Source organism: Trichosurus vulpecula, chromosome 1, assembly GCF_011100635.1.
Source record: "Trichosurus vulpecula isolate mTriVul1 chromosome 1, mTriVul1.pri, whole genome shotgun sequence".
Lineage (NCBI taxonomy): Eukaryota > Metazoa > Chordata > Mammalia > Diprotodontia > Phalangeridae > Trichosurus > Trichosurus vulpecula.
Window position 1 is genome coordinate 386,531,293 of NC_050573.1, and position 20,501 is coordinate 386,551,793.

General features: G+C 36.7%; 1 protein-coding gene across 1 annotated transcript in view; it reads left to right on the forward strand.

The window, feature by feature from the left end:
• The window catches only part of DCC (DCC netrin 1 receptor), a 1,016,863-nt gene that overhangs the window by 231,395 nt on the left and 764,967 nt on the right, over positions 1 to 20,501 (forward strand). The window contains exons 5-6 of the mRNA XM_036763165.1: positions 8,003 to 8,153; positions 8,819 to 8,955. Coding sequence (XP_036619060.1) covers positions 8,003 to 8,153; positions 8,819 to 8,955 — 288 coding nt within the window. The remainder of the gene's footprint in view (positions 1 to 8,002; positions 8,154 to 8,818; positions 8,956 to 20,501) is intronic.

Consider the following 20,501-nt stretch of genomic DNA (forward strand, 5'->3'; position numbering starts at 1 on the left):
GATCTTTTCCTATCTCTTCCTTGGGACCAAATTTAGTCATTATAATTATACATCATTCAATGATCACTGCTTTGTTGTTACACTTTCTATTTATGTTGGTGCAGTATATACATACATATACACATTATACATATATACATGTAAACACACACATATACACATAAACACAGACATGTATATGTCTATATGTCTATAGACATGTATCTGTCTATATGTCTATAGACATATATGGAGAGACACACACAGAGAGAGAAGAGGGAGTGTGTGTTTTCTGATTCTGTTTGTCTCACTTTGTATTAGTTTACAAATGTCTTCCTATGAGTCTCTCTGCTCTTGTCATCCTTTTTTTAACAATGCAATAATATTCCATTACATTAATGTACCCCACTACTGAGTATCTACTTTGTTTCTAGTTCCTTACTACTATAAAGAGGTTCTGCTATAAATAGTTTATAATATTATATTCATTTTTATCACTGACCTTTTAGGGTATATGCCTAGCAGTGAGATCTCTAGGTCAAAGGGTATGGACATATCAGTTACTTTTTTTTAGCATAGTTGTACATATTTTTAAAGTATTACATACACTATATTTCAATGATAGACTTTTCTTTTGACATGACTGGTTAAATCCTTTAAAGGTTAATCGATATTCACTAACTCCACCTGTTCTCTATTTACTCCTTCCTTCACAGCTTGTAGTTGACTTTCTTCCTCACCATTGCATCAAAACTGTTTTGTCAGAATTGTGATATCATACAAACAACACTACACATGTGTGTGCACGTGCACAACACACATACACATCCCTTTAAGGATTCTTTAGGCAATACTCCTCATGGGAGCAAATCTCCCACCTTATGGATTTTTACTCACTGTGTCAAGGAATAAATATTCCTTTTGTTCCCAGTCCCCTTCCACAAAAGAATGCCTGGGACTATGCATGGTCATTTATTCACTTGGCCAGAGGGAGGTATTGTAGGCTTCTCATATATGCGGACTAAAGACCAGCTATTCTTCCCTGCCATGTAGATCTTCCTTGACTTCACTCCACATTTTTTCAGAGACCTAATCTCCAACTCATGTAAAAGAATCAGAAAGAATAGGCTTGAAAAATTTGAAACAATGGCTATGATCACGCACCAGTTGCAAATCTGATATACCTGCTCTCTTGGGCTACATTTGGTATTGATTCAAGCCTCTGGATCTGAAAAGAGACTTAATTATATGAGACTAGTGTGTCAAGATGTTCAAAGGTTCAATATTAAGCATGTAGGAAATAATAGCTAATGATAATAGCTAGCATTGATATAATCATTTAAGGTTTGCAAAGCATTTTACAAACACTCTCCTTTGATTCTCACAACAACCAAGAGTGATAAGTATTATTGTCATCCCCATTTTATACAGGCTAAAACTGAAGTGCTCAGAGGTTATGCCTTGCTTAGGGTCATGTGGCTAATAAGTGGCAAAAGCCAAATTTCACCTCAGATCATACTGACACCAGGTCCAGTACTCCATCCAATGAACCCTCTAGCTGCCTCTAGGTATGAAGGACTCCATAAATAAGACCTGGAGTTTATTTTGTCACCATGAAGTCTATAAAATCCTGTGTGCATATATACATAAATTAGGAAGCTTTTCAGATATCCTAAACTAACTTTGACACCTCAAAATGGCAACACTTGGTTTCTAGAATTTTATTATCAGAAGGAACAAAAATAGACTATGAATGAAATGTTTTCCTCAAAATTCGTAACAGAATAAAACTGATAGACAAAAAAAAATTGCTTCTGAGACAGAATAGCTATAATCATATGCTAAAAATAAGATTAAACAGTTTGTTCCTATATGTGTATACATCTACATACATATATGTATGTATACATATATATATACACATATATATGTATACATATACATACTGTGTATATAATAAATTATATATTATACATATATAGGTTTATATACATATATGTATAACATATAAAATTTATTGCTTATATACATACATATACCATACAAATACCTCCTTCCTGCTCCCTCCCTCTCTCCCTCCCTCCTTCCCCCCCTCCTCTCTTTCTCTCTCTCCCTCTCTGTGAAATAATCACAGATGTAGAAATAGTGTAAGTGACAGCATGTCACTTTTCATATTACCTTGATGTAAATAAGGAAAGTGAATAATCATAGAATGATGGCTAATCGCTACAAAGAAACTATTCCTGCCTCCTTGTGGCTTAAAGCTACTTGACACAGGGCCAGTTTGGAGGACCCCCCCCCATCCCTACTCCTTTATTAAATATAGATGCTTGGGATCATGCTGGATGAGATCAGTTTTCTGATGAAAGCACTGATGTAAAGGAGGGTGCATCATGGTGTTTGACTCTCAGATCATTTGTGAAAATGCCCATTGGCACCTACAGACACATGGTAATTGCTAAATTTTGTAAGACGGGCCTAGATAGGGAATGAGGAGAGAGAGCCAGCAGGTGAATTGTAGGCTAACTTGCATGCAGACAGAGGAAACCTGCTCTGTGGAGTTAAATTAATTTGTAACTGTAATGCCTGGGAAGAAATCAAAGAGAATGCTCCACAGTAGCCTGCAGTGGCCTTTCCTTTCCAATTGGAAACTTGTTTGATATCCCATTGTGGCATGACTTTAATAACAAAAACTGAGGAGCGCACAATGTTGGAAAACAATTTTTCCACTCAAGGAAACCACAAAAATGAAAGGGACTGCTTGTTACTACTGAAAAGTCCTTTTATCTGAAGAACGCAGCAAGTTTAGAGGAGGAAACTGGATATGTTTTTCCTCTTTCATAGTCAGATGCCGCTTGAACCTACGTTTCATGCATATATTAACATTCTGGGCCTTTGAATTTGTACACAAGTGTGCTACTCAACAAGTGCTCTTTTTATGTTCCAATATAGGTAGGGGGAGGCAGGGAGGGAGAAAAAAGTAGGAAGGCATGTCTGTTTGAGACACTTTGAAGTCTATTGGATTGTTAAACAGATGAAGGGCTTGTCAACAGTTAGTCAGTTGCTAAGGATATTCAATTCAGGGGTGGGGAACCTGCAGCCTTGAGGCCACATGTGACACTCTATGTCCTCAAGTGTGGCCCTTCAACTGGATCCAATTACTTCTGTGAAGTTTGGAATCAGTCAGAGGGCCACACTTGAGCTTCCCTACCCATGGTCTAAACAGTGGAAATTAAAAGAGGGAAAAAAAATGAAAGTCTTTGTCACCCAACTAGCTTATATTCTGCTGGAGTAAGGGTTCTTAATTCTTTTTGTGTCATAGACTATTTTAGAAGCCTAGTAGAGCCTAATACAATTAGGGTTTGTTGCCTACCTTCATAGTTGAATGAAATAGTAATATCAACTAGAGTTTAGTAAAAGTAAAAATATATTTTTCCCATTTACCTACAAGGACTCCTTGAAATCTATCCATGGACCTCCAAGGGATCCATGGACCCCAAATTAAAAAAAATAAACCTGCACAAACAGAATATAACAGATCCACAGATACAAAGTGGCATAGTATACAAAGTTATACAAAGCAGTTTCAAGAGAAGGATACCCTGAGAATAAGAGGTTCTGAAAATGCTTTACATAGAAAATGATACCTGAGACACAACTTGAAGTATGCAAGGGAATTAGAGAAGAGGCACTGGAGATACACACACACACCCGCGCGCACACACACACAGTATTCAAAAGATTGGCAGAGGATTCTGAATTAAACTTCATAATACTCCAGTTATTCTCTCTTGTTTATTCCACTCATTCTCTTCTTCTTCTTGACCCATTATTCTTGTGTGTGAACTTCTTGATTGGTCCGGGACACTGAATCAAATACAAACATATCTCCCAAGCTACATCAGTGGCCAGGCTGGGTTCTTCCAAGGAGAGAGTCACTGATTAATGCCTCGAATAGTATTATTGCTTAATGACTAACTAGAGTGTCATTTATTACCTGAACGTTATTGGTTGAAGAATACTGAACTCTACAGGTTAAAAGAACGTAAGTTCTTTGAGGACAGAAACTACAAAAATTGCTTTGGTGAGTCTCAGTTTCTGTATCTTTTTTCTTTTTTTTAAATTATTATTTATTAGCATTTGCTCCATCACAGTCTATCAAAAAGACCAAGCCAGGCTTGAATTTCCACTGGGGGAAAAAAGGCAACAAGTTCCTCTATGGTACTTCTATCCTTTAGTGATTCTGTGGACTGAGAAATCAGTATCACGTTAATGTCTGATTTCTCTATCTTTGTTCACATATAATTCAGGCACTCTGAAGCAGATTAGTTCCACTGTCATGAGGTATGACACTGAGATCAGGTCAAGGAATCAGACTAGTTTTTCTTCCCAAACAAGAAAGCTAAATTGGGTTTTAGTAATTGGAATTTCAATCTCTCTTAATTAAATTTAGAAAGACTGGGTATCTTGAGATATCCCATTACATCATGTTCATATTAAAGAATTCCATTTGATATTTTTTTAGAATATAAAGCTGACCCAATTAGAAAACCCCACTTTTGTCACCAGCCTGATTATAAGTTGATGACCAAATTTGTATCAAATAGACTATTTTATTATGATTTTATCTGCTTTCAAATAGGCTACAAATCCATTGTCTATGGGAGAGCAGCTCATATTCTATAAACTTAATAATTCAGATCTGAATTTTGAAAACAGAGGAAACAATACCCATAATCCAACAGTACCAAAGATTTCATTCTGTCTTGAATGATCATGAAAAAAAAAAGTTTTCATAAATCTCAGTTAAGTCAATGAGAGTCATTCCCTTGGAATTTCAGAATCTGTATACACTTAGAGATCTTTCATGTATACCATGTGTGGAACTTTCAGAGGAAAACCTCTTATTTGCTCTTAAATATTTGTCCAGAGATTTTATCATTATTTCTTTATTTCCTCATTTTTCTTGCACCTTCTTCCACTTCATATTTAATCTTATTTTAAAAAGCTATCTTTTAAAGCAAAAAACAAATTAGTTAAAAAGATAAATAATACCTTAGTAAATGGCAAAAAGTGGTCCTTGGCATTCCAAATAAGTCTGTAGGGAAGTTTTTGTTTTCACTTTTGCATTTTTGTGAAAAGCAGCAGGTTATCTGCTACCATTTCCGAAAGGATTTTTCGATAACTTTCTTGGTCATATTTTGTTTCCCCCTTCTCAGATTTTTAAAATCCATAGATATCTGAGCAACATTTGGAAAATGAGACCAGCAATCTCTGAAAAAGACAGAGGATTTTGTTGTATTAGGTTCAAATCTAAACTATACTTATTTCCAACTAGAAAAATAACAAGTAACTGACATAGTCATAGCTGTTCCTGAGGCAAAGTGTCCTTTTGAGGTGCCAGAACCAACAGTCAACTGCCACCATTCAGTTATGTCACAAAAAGAGATGATGAAAAGTGATTTGTTTATTTAAGCGATAAACCCCAATCTACTTCCAAGAGGACAGAGGTAGCCTTGGCTATTATCCTTCTTCCTAGGACTGGTCATAAAATCATTCTGCTGAAAAAACAGGGAAGGAGATTCTGGTCTGATGGGCCCCTATCTCCTCTCTCTCTCTTAGTCTCTCTCTCTCTCTCTCTCTCTCTCTCTCTCTCTCTCACTGTCTCTCACTCTCTCTGTTTCTCTGTCTCTCTCTGTCTCTGTCTCTCTCTCTCTGTGTATGTGTGTGTGTGTATATATATATATATATATATATATATATATATATATATATATATATATATAACACATGCACAAGGATAAAATTTAATTAAAATCTATGTCTAATTCTAAGATTTTAAGAAACTTCAACCTTCAAATTATTCCTACTTACTTTGGAGAGACCTTCTTGTAGATCTCAGCCCAGAGATCCTCAAATCCTCCTGGAGGGGTGTGACTGGAGGTCAATAAATCCAGAGGCAAGGCTGAAAGATAAAGTTTAATAAGCATCATCTGATTGGGTACCTGCCAGGTGGCTAGAAACTTTCCAAAATAGAGGGAGATATACACTTACAGGGGATTACATAACTTTCAGGCAAACGGCTAAAGGAGGCTCTCAGGTGAGGCTACTTATCCACTTTCCTTTTGGGGGAGGTCAAATAATAGCGACAGGATGCCCCTATTTGATGATTTGGGGTGAGAATGTCTTAACTTTGGGGAAAACTTGGTGTCACGCCCAAGATCAAGTCTGATCTGGTGGAAGTATTTCCCTGTAGTTAATCTCATCTGATCATTTTGGAGGAGCAGAAGGTCTCTAATTAATCTTGTTAAAATACCTGGATGGAACCAGAAGTGAGATAGAATCAGACTAAGAGTTTGGCTTTACTTATACAACCCCTGAAGGCTACATTACTTAAGGCTACTGCTTCTGGGGAGATGCCTATTTCCTGCACAAGATGAATGCAAAAGACATTCTGATCTTTTGTAGCTAACATTTGAAAAACAAATCTTCAGCAACTAAGAATCCTTCCATTATCCTCATTTTATACTTAGCTTGTTTTTTTTTTTTTTTTGCACCAACTGAAAGCAGATGTGGAAAGACAGAAAATGTCAGATTTCTTTCCCAAGATGTACTTTAGACTGATGTCACTAATTCCACTGTTAATTTCATTATCTGATCTGCAGTGGTCTTTAATTAGTCTCTATCCATAGCTTATCAACCATTTCCTGAACATTTACTAGCAACAGTTCCCCTGAAAAATATCTGTATGTTTTAATTTACTGAAAACCCTGAGGCAGCAGAGTAAGATGGTAGAAAATCTAACCATCGTAGATTACATTAACAGAGACACAGTGTCCAGAATAAAAATTGATGAAAATATTGATTTACTCTGTCTAGGTTAGACCTCATCTATAGTACTGTCTTCAGTCTTGGAGATCTAGTTTTATGAAGGATGCTAATAAGCTCAAGAATGTCCAAAAAGAATAAGACTGGCAAAGAAACTCAAGTCCTTACAATCTGAGAATCATTTGAAAGGACTGGGTTTAACCTGAATAAGATGAAGACACAGGAGGAAATGTTAACTGCCTTGAATTTTTTTTTATTTTTTTTATTTTTAAGGGGTCTCAGGTAGAAGGGAAGGAGTTGTTTAACATGGCCTCAGAAGGTCAAGCTTAACAATGGTTGCAAGTAGCAAAGAGGCAGATTTGTGTTCTATAAGAAAAAATATAAACAAAAATGGGTTGCCTGAAGATTTAATGACTTCACCATCACTAGAATTTTCCACATGGAGGTTGGATGCAGTAAGTGTTAAAAAAAATCTGAAATGCATTGCTGTCTAGGTATGGGTTGGACTAAAAGGTCCCTGAGGACCTTTTTAACTCTAAGATTCTATGATTCTATGTTGTCAAATACAGTATTCCTGTCCCATGGTAGAATTATAATGTAAAACAAGTTTAAACTTTAGATTCCTTGAACATCACTTCTCTTCTCTGTAATGTTTCCTTTCCTATATTTGGCTATCTTATCCTCCATTCTGACTTCTCAGAATTCTCACCTATTTTACATCACTTGGGCACACTTTCCCTTGTCAGTGATCCATCTTTGAGGCCATTTATTTCCTTTCTCCCCCATCAAAAATTATATGTCTTCTGTCTTATTCTATCAATGATCTCCTTTCTTTCTAAAACATTATCTATGACACAGACTAATGTGAATTAATGTGCTATGTTTATGCAGTATGTACAGAATGAGTGTGTTTTTGTATGTAAAATGGTATTGCTATTGGGCCTTGAAGATATACTCTCTGTAATATACCATGCTGTCAAAATATATTGAAATGAGAGCCTTAAGAAACTGGAGATGTAAAAGATGGAAAAATCTATTAGGTTCTTACTTCCAGTTTGGTGTTTTGATAGTTTCCCTCCACTTAATCTCATTGCTTTCCATCAATATATCTTTCAAGGATGGAATCCTTCAGATATATCATTTATCTTTGCAGTGTCTCCCACCACAATGATGACCCTGTCCTTTCCTTTCATAGATCCAGGTTTACACAGACAACAGTTTTTCCTGCAGAGACCTTCCAATGTGGTAGCTATCGAAGGAAAAGATGCCATTCTAGAGTGTTGTGTTTCTGGGTATCCTCCACCGAGTTTTACCTGGATTCGAGGAGAGGAAGTGATCCAAGTCAGGTATTTTAGATTTAGGAATTTTGTTTACTATTTGCTCGTTCCAATTTCTAAAACCACAAAGAAAGGATGCAGAAGCCTCTGAATACCATAAGAATGAAATTCTCCTTGGAATATAATAGAACTGATTCCTACCTTAAAATATTAATTCCTCTTATGACATGAATTGGATACCATTTCTGAAATATTTATTGACTATTGCATAGACATGATAATAAGTGATACCCAACATTTTCAATTTGACCAAGAATCCAAAAGTGATTTGCACAACAAAGATAAATGGAGTAGAATCTCAGTTTTCATGGTGACTTGACCTTGAAAACATTGATGTGTCCCAGTATTCATTGACGTACCTTCAGTGTGTACAGTTATAGTTCTAGATATGTTCAAGCAATTTGGGCCACAGCTAGGTATGTCTTGTTCCATTTCAATTGTTTGGCAGTTGCGTGTAGTTACCCAAAGGGAATAATTTACCCTGAATGCATTTTTTTGGTCAATAACACAAATTACTAAAATAAAATGAATGGTGCAAGTCTTGTTCCAAGATTTTAAGATTGGGGCTTCAATTTTTACACTTTCACACAGTCCAGCTTAAGACTGGGATTAGTTTGCTAGGTGTTGAAAGGTATTGATTGACTCACTACTTTCCTCTGTTTCCCATGTTACAGGTCCAGAAAGTATTCTTTATTAGGTGGCAGCAACTTACTTATTTCCAATGTGACAGATGATGATACTGGGACATACACTTGTGTTGTCACCTACAAAAATGAGAACATCAGTGCCTCTGCAGAGCTCACAGTGTTGGGTAAGTGAAACACTCTAGATGCATTCAGAATATGTCTTTCAAAATGCAATATCACATACCTCCCACTTTAAACGCTCTGTACAAAAATGTTTTCTCCATTTATGAGTGTGAAATTGTTAAGTCCCAATGCTCCATATGTGTCCTTGTCCTCATTTAATTAACTACATCAAGGTTAAATGATGCATCTGATTTTTCACTTAGTAGATAGAGTACCAAACAACTCTTTTTTTTAAGTCCAAGCTTTCTTAGTAAACAATTAAGCCAACTTATATCAAGCTGTCTGTCCAAGAGATCCACTGGGAGTGAGGCTGGGGGAACCCATCATAGGTGCTAGAATATTGTATGTTCCTCAGAGAGGGGGGTAGGGAACACAAATTGTCAAAAGAAAAATTACGTATTAGGCAAGAAGACTACACCTCCATTACCTAAGTTTATATAATTAAATCATGGCAGAATTGTGGGACTGTCTATAAGCTTATTTTTGCTTACCGAGAGGGAAATACTGAATATTTTCCTGAAGGCAGAGCACTGATTAGAAATAGAAATAAGGTTCATTTTTTTCCTCAGCAAGAGGTTAATTTGCAGCATCTTTATGGGAACCATGAATGGACTTCAAGGTAGTACCACACCATCAGTAAGACAGGGCTGGTGATTTGTGTAGCCAATATTGTGTTACATACATGAGGATAACAATGACTTACCTCTGTAATTTCTAATTTATAGACCTATAGCATGGGTTTACGCTTTTAGTAGCTCAATGATGGATCATATAATCTGGTAAAGACTCCTTAAAGTATGAATTTCCTTTGTGTCTTCCTGTCAAGAAAAACTCTGGCTTTAGTGCTCTCATTTTATTGTCTAAAAGATAGACTTTTTTGCTTTCTGGAAAGCAGAAGAAAATATTGGATTATTTAGAATAAAATCATTAATAGTTAATAATGGCTAGCATTGTTGGGAGTGAATGAATCAGCAGCTCTAGTGGCTGCTTCCAGGGCTCTCAGTACACAAACAGTAAGGGGTCAAATAATTGGTAAGAAGAGATTATGGAGGTCTCTTTGCTCGCATAGGCAGGGGTTGGGGCATGTTGCAGGACTCTTGTTTTGCCCATACTCAGATCCAGGTCAAAGGCCTTGGTGGTAGTCCCAAGGCAAGGAGGAGCACTTATCAGAGCTTGTGGCCCCAGTGGATCAGGGACCTCCATCACAGTTCCATGGCAGAAAAGAGTGCTTGCAGTCTCTCACAGACCATGGCATAAGACAGTAGTAAACACAAATCTCCTTAGAACATACAACCTTGAAAAAACTCAAAGCTTACAAGGCCCTAGAAGTATCTCTGAAAACAGCTGTGCAAAACCCCAGAAGCTTAGGACAGTGTGCCCTCCATCCGGGAATTAGAGCCCCACAGTAGCAAAGAGTGAAAAGTTAAGAAATAGGCTGGAAAAAATGATCAAACAGAAAAAAATTCTGACCATAGAAAGTTACTCTTTAGACAAGGAAGATCAAAACACACACTCAGAAGAAGATGGAAAAATCAAGATTACTATATCCAAAGCCTCTAAGAAAAATCTGAAATGGTCTCAGGCCATATAAGAGCTCAAAAAGGATTTTAAAAATCAAGTAAGAGAGGTAGAGAAAAAATCAGGAAGAGAAATGAGATTGATGCAAAAAAAATCATGAAAAAAGAGTCAACATCTTGGTAAAGGAAGCACAAAAAAATATGGAAGAAAACAACAACTTAAAAAATAGAATAAGCCAAATGGTAAAAGCTGTACAAAAATCACATGAGGAGAAGAATGCCTTGAAAATCTGAATTGGGCAAATTACAAAAAAAGGCACAAAAATCCACTTAAGAAAAGAACTACTTTAAAAAATAGAATTCACCAAATGGAAAAGAAAGTATAAAACCTCATTGAAGAAAATAATTCCTTAAGAATTAGAAATCAACCAAGTAAAGGCTAGTGACTCCAAGATTAACCAAGAAACAATAAAACAAATCCAAAAGAGTGAAAAGATAGAAGACAAAGTCAAATACCTTATTAGAAAAACAACTGACCTAGAAAACAGATCTAAGCAAGAAGTTAAAAGAAATGAACTTCCTGAGAGCCATGATGGAATAAAAAAGAGCCTGAACATCATCTTTCAAGAAATTGTGAAGAAAAATTGCTTTGATATTCTAGAACCAGAAAAATAAAAATTGAAAGAATCCACTAATCACCTCCTGAAAGAGATCCCAAAAGGAAAACTCCCATAAATATTATAGTCAAATTCCAGAGCTCCCAGGTTAAGGAGAAAATATTACAATCAGCCCAAAAGAAACAATACAAGTATTGTGGAGCCACAAGTCAGCATAACACAAGATTTAGCAGCTTCTACATTAAAAGATCATAGGGCTTGGAATATGATACTCTGGAGGTCAAAGGAACTATGATTAAAACCCAGAACCACCTGCCCAACAAAACCGAGTGTAATCCTTCAGGGAAAAAATAGATATTCAATGAAGTGGAGGACTTTTGAGCATTCCTGATGAGAAAACCAGAGCTGAACAGAAAATTAGATTTCCACATACAAGACTCAAGAGAAGCATGAAAAATTAAACAGGAAAGAAAAGTCAGAAAGGATTTAATAAGGTTAAACTGTTTACATTCCAACATGGGAAGATGACACTTGAAACTCATAAGAATGTTCTCATTAGGGCAGTTAGAAGGAGTATATATAGACAGAGGCATAGGTATAAGTTGAATATTATGGGATGATATAAAAAAAAATTAAGGGGTGAGAAAGAGGAATGCATTGGGAGAAAAGGAAAGGGAGAGGTAGAATGAGGTAAATTATCTCACTTAAAAGAGGCAAGAAAGAGCAAGTACTGTGCAGAAAAAGATAATGGAGGTGTCAAGGAGTACTTGAACTTTATTCTCTTTGGAATTGGCTCAAAGAGGAAATAACATATACACTCAATAGGGCAAAGGAATTTATCTTAACCTATAGGAAAGTAGGAGGGGGAGGGGATAGAGAAGGAGGGATGCTCATGGAAGGGAAGGTGAATTGGGGGAGGCAATAGTCAGAAGCAAAACACTTGAGGAGGGACAGGGTGAAAGGAGAGAAAGAATATAATAAACAGGAGGGAAATAGGATGGAGGAAACTATTGTTATCAATCATAACTGAAAAAAAAATTTGAAGCAAGTTTCTCTGAAAAAGTCCTCATCTCTCAAAATATAAATGACTTAAATTTATAAAATAAGAGCCATTTCCCAATTGACAAATGATCAAAAAACTTAAACAGTCTCTTTCAGAAGTACTCAAAGCTATCTGGAGCCATGTGAAAAAAATGCTCTAAATCACTATTGATTGAAGAAATTCAAATTAAAACAATACTGAGGTACTACCTCACACTTATCAGATTGGCTAATAGGATAGAAAAGGAGAATGATAAATTTTGAAGATGTGGGAAAATTGAGACACTAATGTATTGTTGGTAGAGTCCTGAATTGATTCAACCATTATGTAAAACCATTTGGAACTATGCTCAAATATTTATACCAGCTCTTTTCTTGTAGCAAAGAATTGAAAATTGTGAGGATGCCCACCATTTGGGGAATTGCTAAACAATTTGTGATATATGATTGTGATGCAATACTATGGAGATACAAGAAATGATGAACTAGATGCTCTTAGAAAAGACCTGGAGAGGCTTACATGAACTGATAAAAAGTGAAATGAGTAGAACCAGGAGATCATTGTATGTAGTAACAGAAATATTGTGAATGACTTAGCTATTCTTAGCAATAAATAATACAAGATAACTCTAAAGGTCTTATAATGAAAAATGCTATCCATCCCCAGAGAAAGAACATATGGAGTCGGAATACAGATCAAAGCATACTTTTTTACTTTATTTTTCTTGGGTTTTTATTTTGGTCTATGTTTTCTGTTACATCATCACTAATATGGAAATACATTTTGAATGAGTGCACAAGTATGACCTATATCAAATTGTTTGCCTTCTCAATGATGGGGGGGGTAGGGAAAGAATTTGGAATTCAACTTTAAAAATGAATATTGAAATTTTTTTCATGTAGTATGGAAAAATAAAATATTAAATTTAAAATATAATGGCAAGCACTTATAGCATTTTAAGGTTTACAAAACTCTCTACACATATTATCACAATTTATCCTCACAATACCTCTGGTAGGTAGCTACTATTATCTCCATTTCACAGTTGAGGAAACTAAGACAGAGGTTCAGTGACTTGCCCAGGGTCACCAAGCTAATAAGTATCTGAAGCTGAATTTGAACTCGGCTCTTCCCAACTCCCAATGAAGCACTTTACTCTCTGCACTTGCTTCTTATGAACGTGCCATACCCAGTTAATTCCTAGACAAACAATAATATATTATTTTGCTCTCCATTTTGCTTTGTGACTCCAAAGCTCATACTAGAAACACTTCAATTGATAAAACATGTATTATGAAATAGTTAATGTGTTTCTTATCAAAACCTAAGAATTATGCTTCTATAATTATTTGATATCATAAATACAATTAGAGTTAAACTTCTTTAATTGTCTTGGATTTTGAAGTCTACATTAAGACCGGATCTACTGATGGCCCAAAACAGAGTAGAGAACTTGAAATAGAAATGGAAAAAAGAATATCTTTCTTCATTCATTTGCTGTTGTTTTCATTTTCATATAGAGAATGTGAAATTTTTATACCTGAGTCTTCATGGGGTAGAAATATGCAATGATTGTAACTGTTACCATTTTGAGGTCAGAGTCAGCAGTTGGAGAGTTGAATTCTCATAACATGAATTTGGATTGATCTTGCGCAAAGGTTTAGTGGACCTTGTATAAATCTTTACCTATAAATAGATGAGATCACATTCTGATTTCAAAAGGATAAGGATGAGTAATGATGACTCCAATCATCTCACCAACTTTTCTTTGTTTTCTCTGTCCTTTTCTTCACTGGGGAACAAGGGGCACTGTATTTTATGGCCTGTGACCATCTTAGGAAACAATAAGATGACTTCTGCTCCAGAGAGTCACTAATGTCAGGATTCAAATGACATGGAGAATCGATTAGCCATGATTGTGAGTGACAGAGTATATGAGCAAATTCTTTGCCTCTTTCTTAATCCAATTGGACTCTGGAATACTGTGAAAAGAGGTGGGAAAGTGTAAGCTGAGAATAAGGAGATAGAGCCAGAGTCTTGAGACAAAGAGTCTCATAGTAGAGTCAGTAGAAGACAGGAGAGAACTACCCAAAGCTGGTCTGGGTGATGAATACTCATTTCTTAAACTGTGCGTCTTGACCCATGTTCTAAGAAGTGCTGAAAGGGTAAGACTGGAATAAGCTCAAGAAGCCCTGGCTCTATTTCAGCTTCCAGGCATTTTCTAGTACAGATATGGAAGACTTTTGGAATAGGATGAAAAGTAAACAGAAGCCAGGATATGAGCAGTTTTGCGACTGAAAGTCCCAACAAGAGACCGAGCAAGCTTAAGAACAGAAAGAGAAAGAACAAAGAAATGAGGTTACAACATAAGCCAAAATAAACAGAATGATAAAGGTTCCTGAAGCAATAGGAGCTATTTGAAGCCTTGAAAAAGAAATGTCTCTTTCTGACTTTTAAAGGTATATCTCTTGACTAAATCTGACATTCTGAGTAATTAGGGAGTGTAATAATTATATTGGAAGAGTGGCAAGCACAAAGCTATATCATGGATGCTTTTCTCTTTTCCCTCCATACTTTTTTTTGCAGGGGGGAAGGCAGGGCAATTGGGGTTAAGTGACTTGCCCAAGCTCACACAGCTAGTAAATGTGTCAAGTATCTGAGGTCAGATTTGAACTCAGGTACTCCTGACTCCAGGGCTGGTGCTCTACTCACTGTGCCACCTAGCTGCCCCACCCTCCATATTCTTCCATGATAATTTCAGCAGTTCCCAGGGATGAATTAGAACTTCTTTGTCAATGATTCCCAGATATATTCCCTTTTGGACATTACCTTTTGCATACCTAAGAACAGATGACATATTGGCATGGCAAATTCAGTATGACCGAAACAGAACTAATTATCTTTCCCCTCCAACCCTGTTTTTTATTCCCAACTTCTGTTTTGAAAGCAACAGATCTTCCTAGTCATTCATGCTTATGGCATTAGTATGTCATCCTCAAATACATTCTCACATTTTCTCCATAGGTCTAATTTATTACCAAATCTTGTCATGTTGGTCTTCCAGAAAGATGCCATGTCGGTAACCTTTTCTTAATTGGAACAGCCACTTTTCACCAAGACTGTTGCAAACACACTTCTGGTTAATATTCTTGGCTTACCATTTTCCCCACTTCAATCCATCCTCTGATCAGCAGTCTGTATTGGCAATCAAGATGGGCTCTTAGCACTTATTCAACCAAGTGCCCTTGAAAAGTTTTGGCCTTCATCTCCTTGATTAAATTAGGTAACTAAGGTGGGACTCCAGGTGGAGCCCATGAATTGGAGGTCTGATTATATCTTCACTCCCCAGTAGGCCCAAAACCCTTAGCTATTAGGTGCTTAGTCAATGTGGGCATGAAGCCCTCAAGGTCCTAGGGGGAGGTGCTAAGTCCAGAGGCAATAGTAAGAGCTCAAGTTCTGGTCCTCAGATGATGTTTGATGATGGCTAAAGAGTGCATAAAAAGAGAAGACAGAGCTATTTGCTTGGGGCTGTCATTCTTGGCTGGCTGATGTGGAAACTCAGGGCAACTGCAGTTAAGAGCCCTCCAGCTTGTAAACTCAGATGTTTGGACTTTGTTAAACTCCGTTAACTATGCATTGAGATTTGAATCAAACAAGGTCTGTCTGTTGATGTTTGTAATTTGTTTGTATCTGCTCTGAAGTTCAGGGTGCTGGCTTTTTCCCCTGAACTAAATGAATGAAATTTGTATGTCAGATTAAAGTAAGATTGTTAACCCCTTAACGTTGCTTTGCTTAGTAAAGCAGATCAGAAGAACTTGGGCTTGCAACATTCTGTGAGCTGGTTGTTGTTGGTTTTACACCCCCACAGCAGCTGCTAGCTGGATTGTTGCAACACAGTCAAAGTAGATTTCTCAGAACATCAGTCTAATCATATGGCCACCTAAACAATGGAAAGTTGTGGCTCCCTAGTGCATCCAGAATAAAATGTAGAGATCTCCCTTTGGCATTTGAAACTTTTCAGAACCTATTCCCTTCCTACTTTTGCTCTGTTCTTGCACTTTTTCCCCCTCCATGGATTCAGCAATCCAGCCATAATTGCCTACTTGCTGTTCACCTCCATGCAGCTATCTATCTCCTGCCTTTCAATGTACCTATGTGTTGATTGTCCCACATATCTGGACTGCTGTCCCTGCTCACTACCGCATCTTTGTTTCCTTGTGTTCCTTAAGGACTCAGTTCAATTCATATCTTCAGTAAAAGATTTTTCCTCCCCACCAGCTGTTTGTACTTTTCCTTTAAGATTACCTGACATCTGCTCTGTATATAAATTGCATGCGCTAGATTATGTACATTTTGGGTCCTCTACCCATCAGAATGTATACTTCTTGAAGGCAGTCGCTGTTGTTTTGGTTTAGTTTTGTTTTGTCTTTTCCTGTAACTTTAACACTTAGTATATAGCCTGGAATACAGTAAATACTTAACAAGTGTTAGTGACTGACAAAAAAGAAATAATCATATTGGAAAGCAATATATTTTTTTCTGTTATATTTCCAAGCAATGATTTTATTTTATTTTGATCCCTTCTCCTTTATAAATTTTTGAAGGAAAGGAGGGACCCTAGAGAACATGTAGTCTGCCATCCTCATTTTGCATCTGAGAACTCTGAGGGCTGAAGAAGGTCCCTGATTTATATCAGATTAATCAGGAAAGTAATGAGTATCAGGTTTCAAGGTAGAACATGGCTCTTCTAATCCTCAACGTAATGCATTTTGCAACATACCATCTGTTATTTTCCCTTTATTTGTCTTCCTTTATTTGTCCAATCATTTATTGTTCCTTTACCAGGGGAATGAGGAAGAAGTTGGTCTGTTTAAAAAAAAATCAACCTTCAAGTTTAACTCTATCTGCAGTAGAATCAAGAAGTACCAAGGTCATCACTTAGAAATGTACCTGGTTGGCCACAACACAGCTGATCCTGAAATTTGAGTTTATGTTAAGGGTTGACTTTGAAATAATCTATTTCAGTTATTCAGATCGATGAAAATACTAGATATATATGGATAGATAGACAAAGGCAAATGGATTTTAGACAAATAGATGAGATGAAATAGGTAGACAAAAGAAAGAATATACATAGGTATAGATTGATAGATGAAGATAGTTAGATGGATTCCTTGTACTTCGTGACTGAAAATGAAACGTCCAATCATGATCATATACTGTTTATGAAAAGGTGTTGCCAATATTGAGTACTCAATAGTGACAGTTTCTTTGGAGCAATTATATTGGGCCCACATTTTTGTTTTAAAATTGAGTCTGTTCAAAACTGGATAGTCAACACTGTACCGATGAAAGAATACTATATATAAAAATGGAGACCTGGGTTGAAGCATTGACCATAGTCTGACTGTGTGACATTAAGCATTTCACTTAATTTCTCTGGTTCTCAATTTCCACATCTGCAAAATGAAAGAGTTGAATGTGATCCCCAAAATAATCCTTCTGGGTCTTGATCTATGAACATTTAAATACTGATTTAGGACCAAACCCAACTGCAGGAATTCAAAACTAGAATTGTTATCTATTTAGTAGAAATGTATTTGTATCTCATGTCACAAAAAGTGATGTGGTTCATTTTAACTTTTCTTCTCATGATTAACAGTATCTCATCATGGGTGAATACACTTTCCAAAGATGCTTTTCAATGGTCTCTGTGCCTAAGAGCTACTATGAAATGTGTCAATTGATTCAGAGGGAGTTTTAGAAGAACAAATTATAATAATGTCTTAATTCTGCCCTCATAACAATAGGAAAAGAATGAGAAATTTTATATATATCTATATCTATCTATCTATCTATATATGTATATATATCATCTTAAAAGGGTTAATTCATATTAAATTATCTAGAAGCCCAGATGGGCTCCATTTTCTTTATAGAATAATGGAAACTTAAAAGACATACATGTAGCTTAATAGCTAATAGTTGTAGGAAATCCCACTGCAAAGTCCCTGACAAATGGTCTTTAAAGATACTTCAGCTTAAGACTATGAGAATTGAGAGTGCAATAAACTTAAAATCCTTCAATCTGGAGGTTCTTAACTTGGTTTCTTGGACTTTTTAGACAGTCTTGTGAGGCTAATGAAATAATACTCAGAATATAGCTATCAGCACATTTTTTAAAAGTTCATGGAACCAGGTTAAGAACTCCTGTTTCAAATCATCAAGTAAGAATAAGCAAAGGAAATCATTCTTTACATCAATTATAGCACAATTGGCCTTTATGAAATCTTAATTTCCATGTCAACCATTTGTTTTCAGTAGCCTGTCTGGTAGTCTACATATTGCTTACATTATCCACATTTATTGAGTGCCTACTGTGCACTATTGAACTTTGGGGATAAAGAGAGATCTAAGGTGTCATAATTGTCTTCAGGTTGCTTATAATTGAGTTGCAATCAAATTAAACCACTAGTCTTCTACTCAAAAGTACTATAGAATCTATATCATTCAACAAAGTTAGCAGGCTTGCTTCCATTTGAAGCTGAGACTTAAAGCAGTTGCAGACACAGAAGGGTCATGACAAGCAAGAACAAAGTACAGCTGATATCTGGGTGGTGTAACAAGTGTCAGTTTATATTATGTTTAAAGCACCAGGCCCATGCATTCCAGAGCAAGGGAAAAAAGAGGCAATCCAATCTAAAAAAAAAAAAAAGATTAAAGAATGATTTGCTGTCCTTTCTTGTTTCTAAATTCGCCTTTGAAATATCAGGTTACCCAGCCTTCTGGCTTTTGCATTGTCATGGCAATGTCCCTTAGGCATTAAACTTGATTTATTTATCTCTCTCTTTTATTGTTGAAAATAGTTTCTGGTCACATCTCTTCTTCATAGGGACAGATATTGCCCCTCTCTCACTACTTCTCCTCCTCCTTCAATACAGGGGAAGAAACAACAACAACTGAAACCTGTGGTATAATGGGGGTGCGGGAGGGCAGAAAAGTATCAAAAACTATGCAAGGAGTCCCAAAAAAGGATTATCTCTAAGCACCATAGTGGTTTCAAAGGCAGGTTTGGGCTCTAACATAAACATAAATAATTGCAATGTGTTTATGTACACTTTTCATTTCCCATGTGCTTTGAGAGAAGACCTATATTTTTGCTAGATGGGTTTCTGGAAGCTTCTCTTCTCCCCCAAGGATTTCACCCTCTGCCCTCAATCTGGCTCTCAGCCTGGACAGCCCAGGGCTAGTTTTATTTACACCATTTTATATCAGCAAGGCAAGATTCATGACCTTAAGGATGACCATTAACATGCCTGAATAACGGTTCTGGATCCATGAAGTAAAAGAAATTCTCTAGGTAGAAGGCAGAGGAGGTGTAACATTTATTTAGATATGAGAGAATCCAATCCCAGGACAAGTAATTCCAATTCCATATAGAAGCAATAATATTCCAAAGCCAGTAAGCCCACCTCAATGTAGCAACAAGGAAATTATAACACAATATTATAGCAAGGAGCCAAGTCATCCTGTGACCTTCCCCCCCCCCCCCCACTAGGCCCTTTCTGTAAACAATCAGTTATAAATCCTAACTCTCCACTCAGCACTCTTCTGAAGCTCTGTAGACTCCAAGCTCCTGCTCCTTCTCGTGCTGAATTCTGATTCCTGTGGCTCTCACTGCTTCAATGTCCTCTTGATGTCCACTTCTCAATCCTGCTGCTCTCAGTTCTGGACTCTCTTTTTATACAGTCCTAGCTAGCATCTGATTGACTAGAACTCAGTGCACATACCATTGGCTCTGGTCTTAGCAACTCCCCTTGGGTGCCTGAGGGCTTCACAGCCACATCAGCTTAACTAGCAAAAAGGGTGTAGGCCTGGGGCCTCACACTTAATTAGTGAAAGGGTGTGGGTTTGCCTCTAATTGGGCCTCCCTTGGTTGGCCCTACCTGAGGCCAATACAATGGGTGGGAAAGATTTTTCACTTACTTATTGGCCTTATACCTTTCTCTTCACCTTCTATCTCCCTTTCTTCTCCTAATATCCCCACCTTGCTCATTTGAAACTATCTTTGGGGAAAAGAACTCTCTTCTCTATAGAGGGAGGTGAACAACCTTTTTTGGAGGCAGAAAACTACAAATTATACAAGTAATCACTACAGTATGTGACCAAAGAAATTCAAAAAAGAACACAATAACAACAGGAAACAAAATAAGATAAAGGCATTTGAATGTCTCTGGGGTAGCCCCTAACATTCATGCCTAACATAAACTTTCTTTGTAGATAATGTAATTCAATGGAAAAAAAGTGCTGAATTTGAATCTGTGATGATCAGCAAGTGATTTGACATCTCCAACCCTCTTTTTTCTAATCTT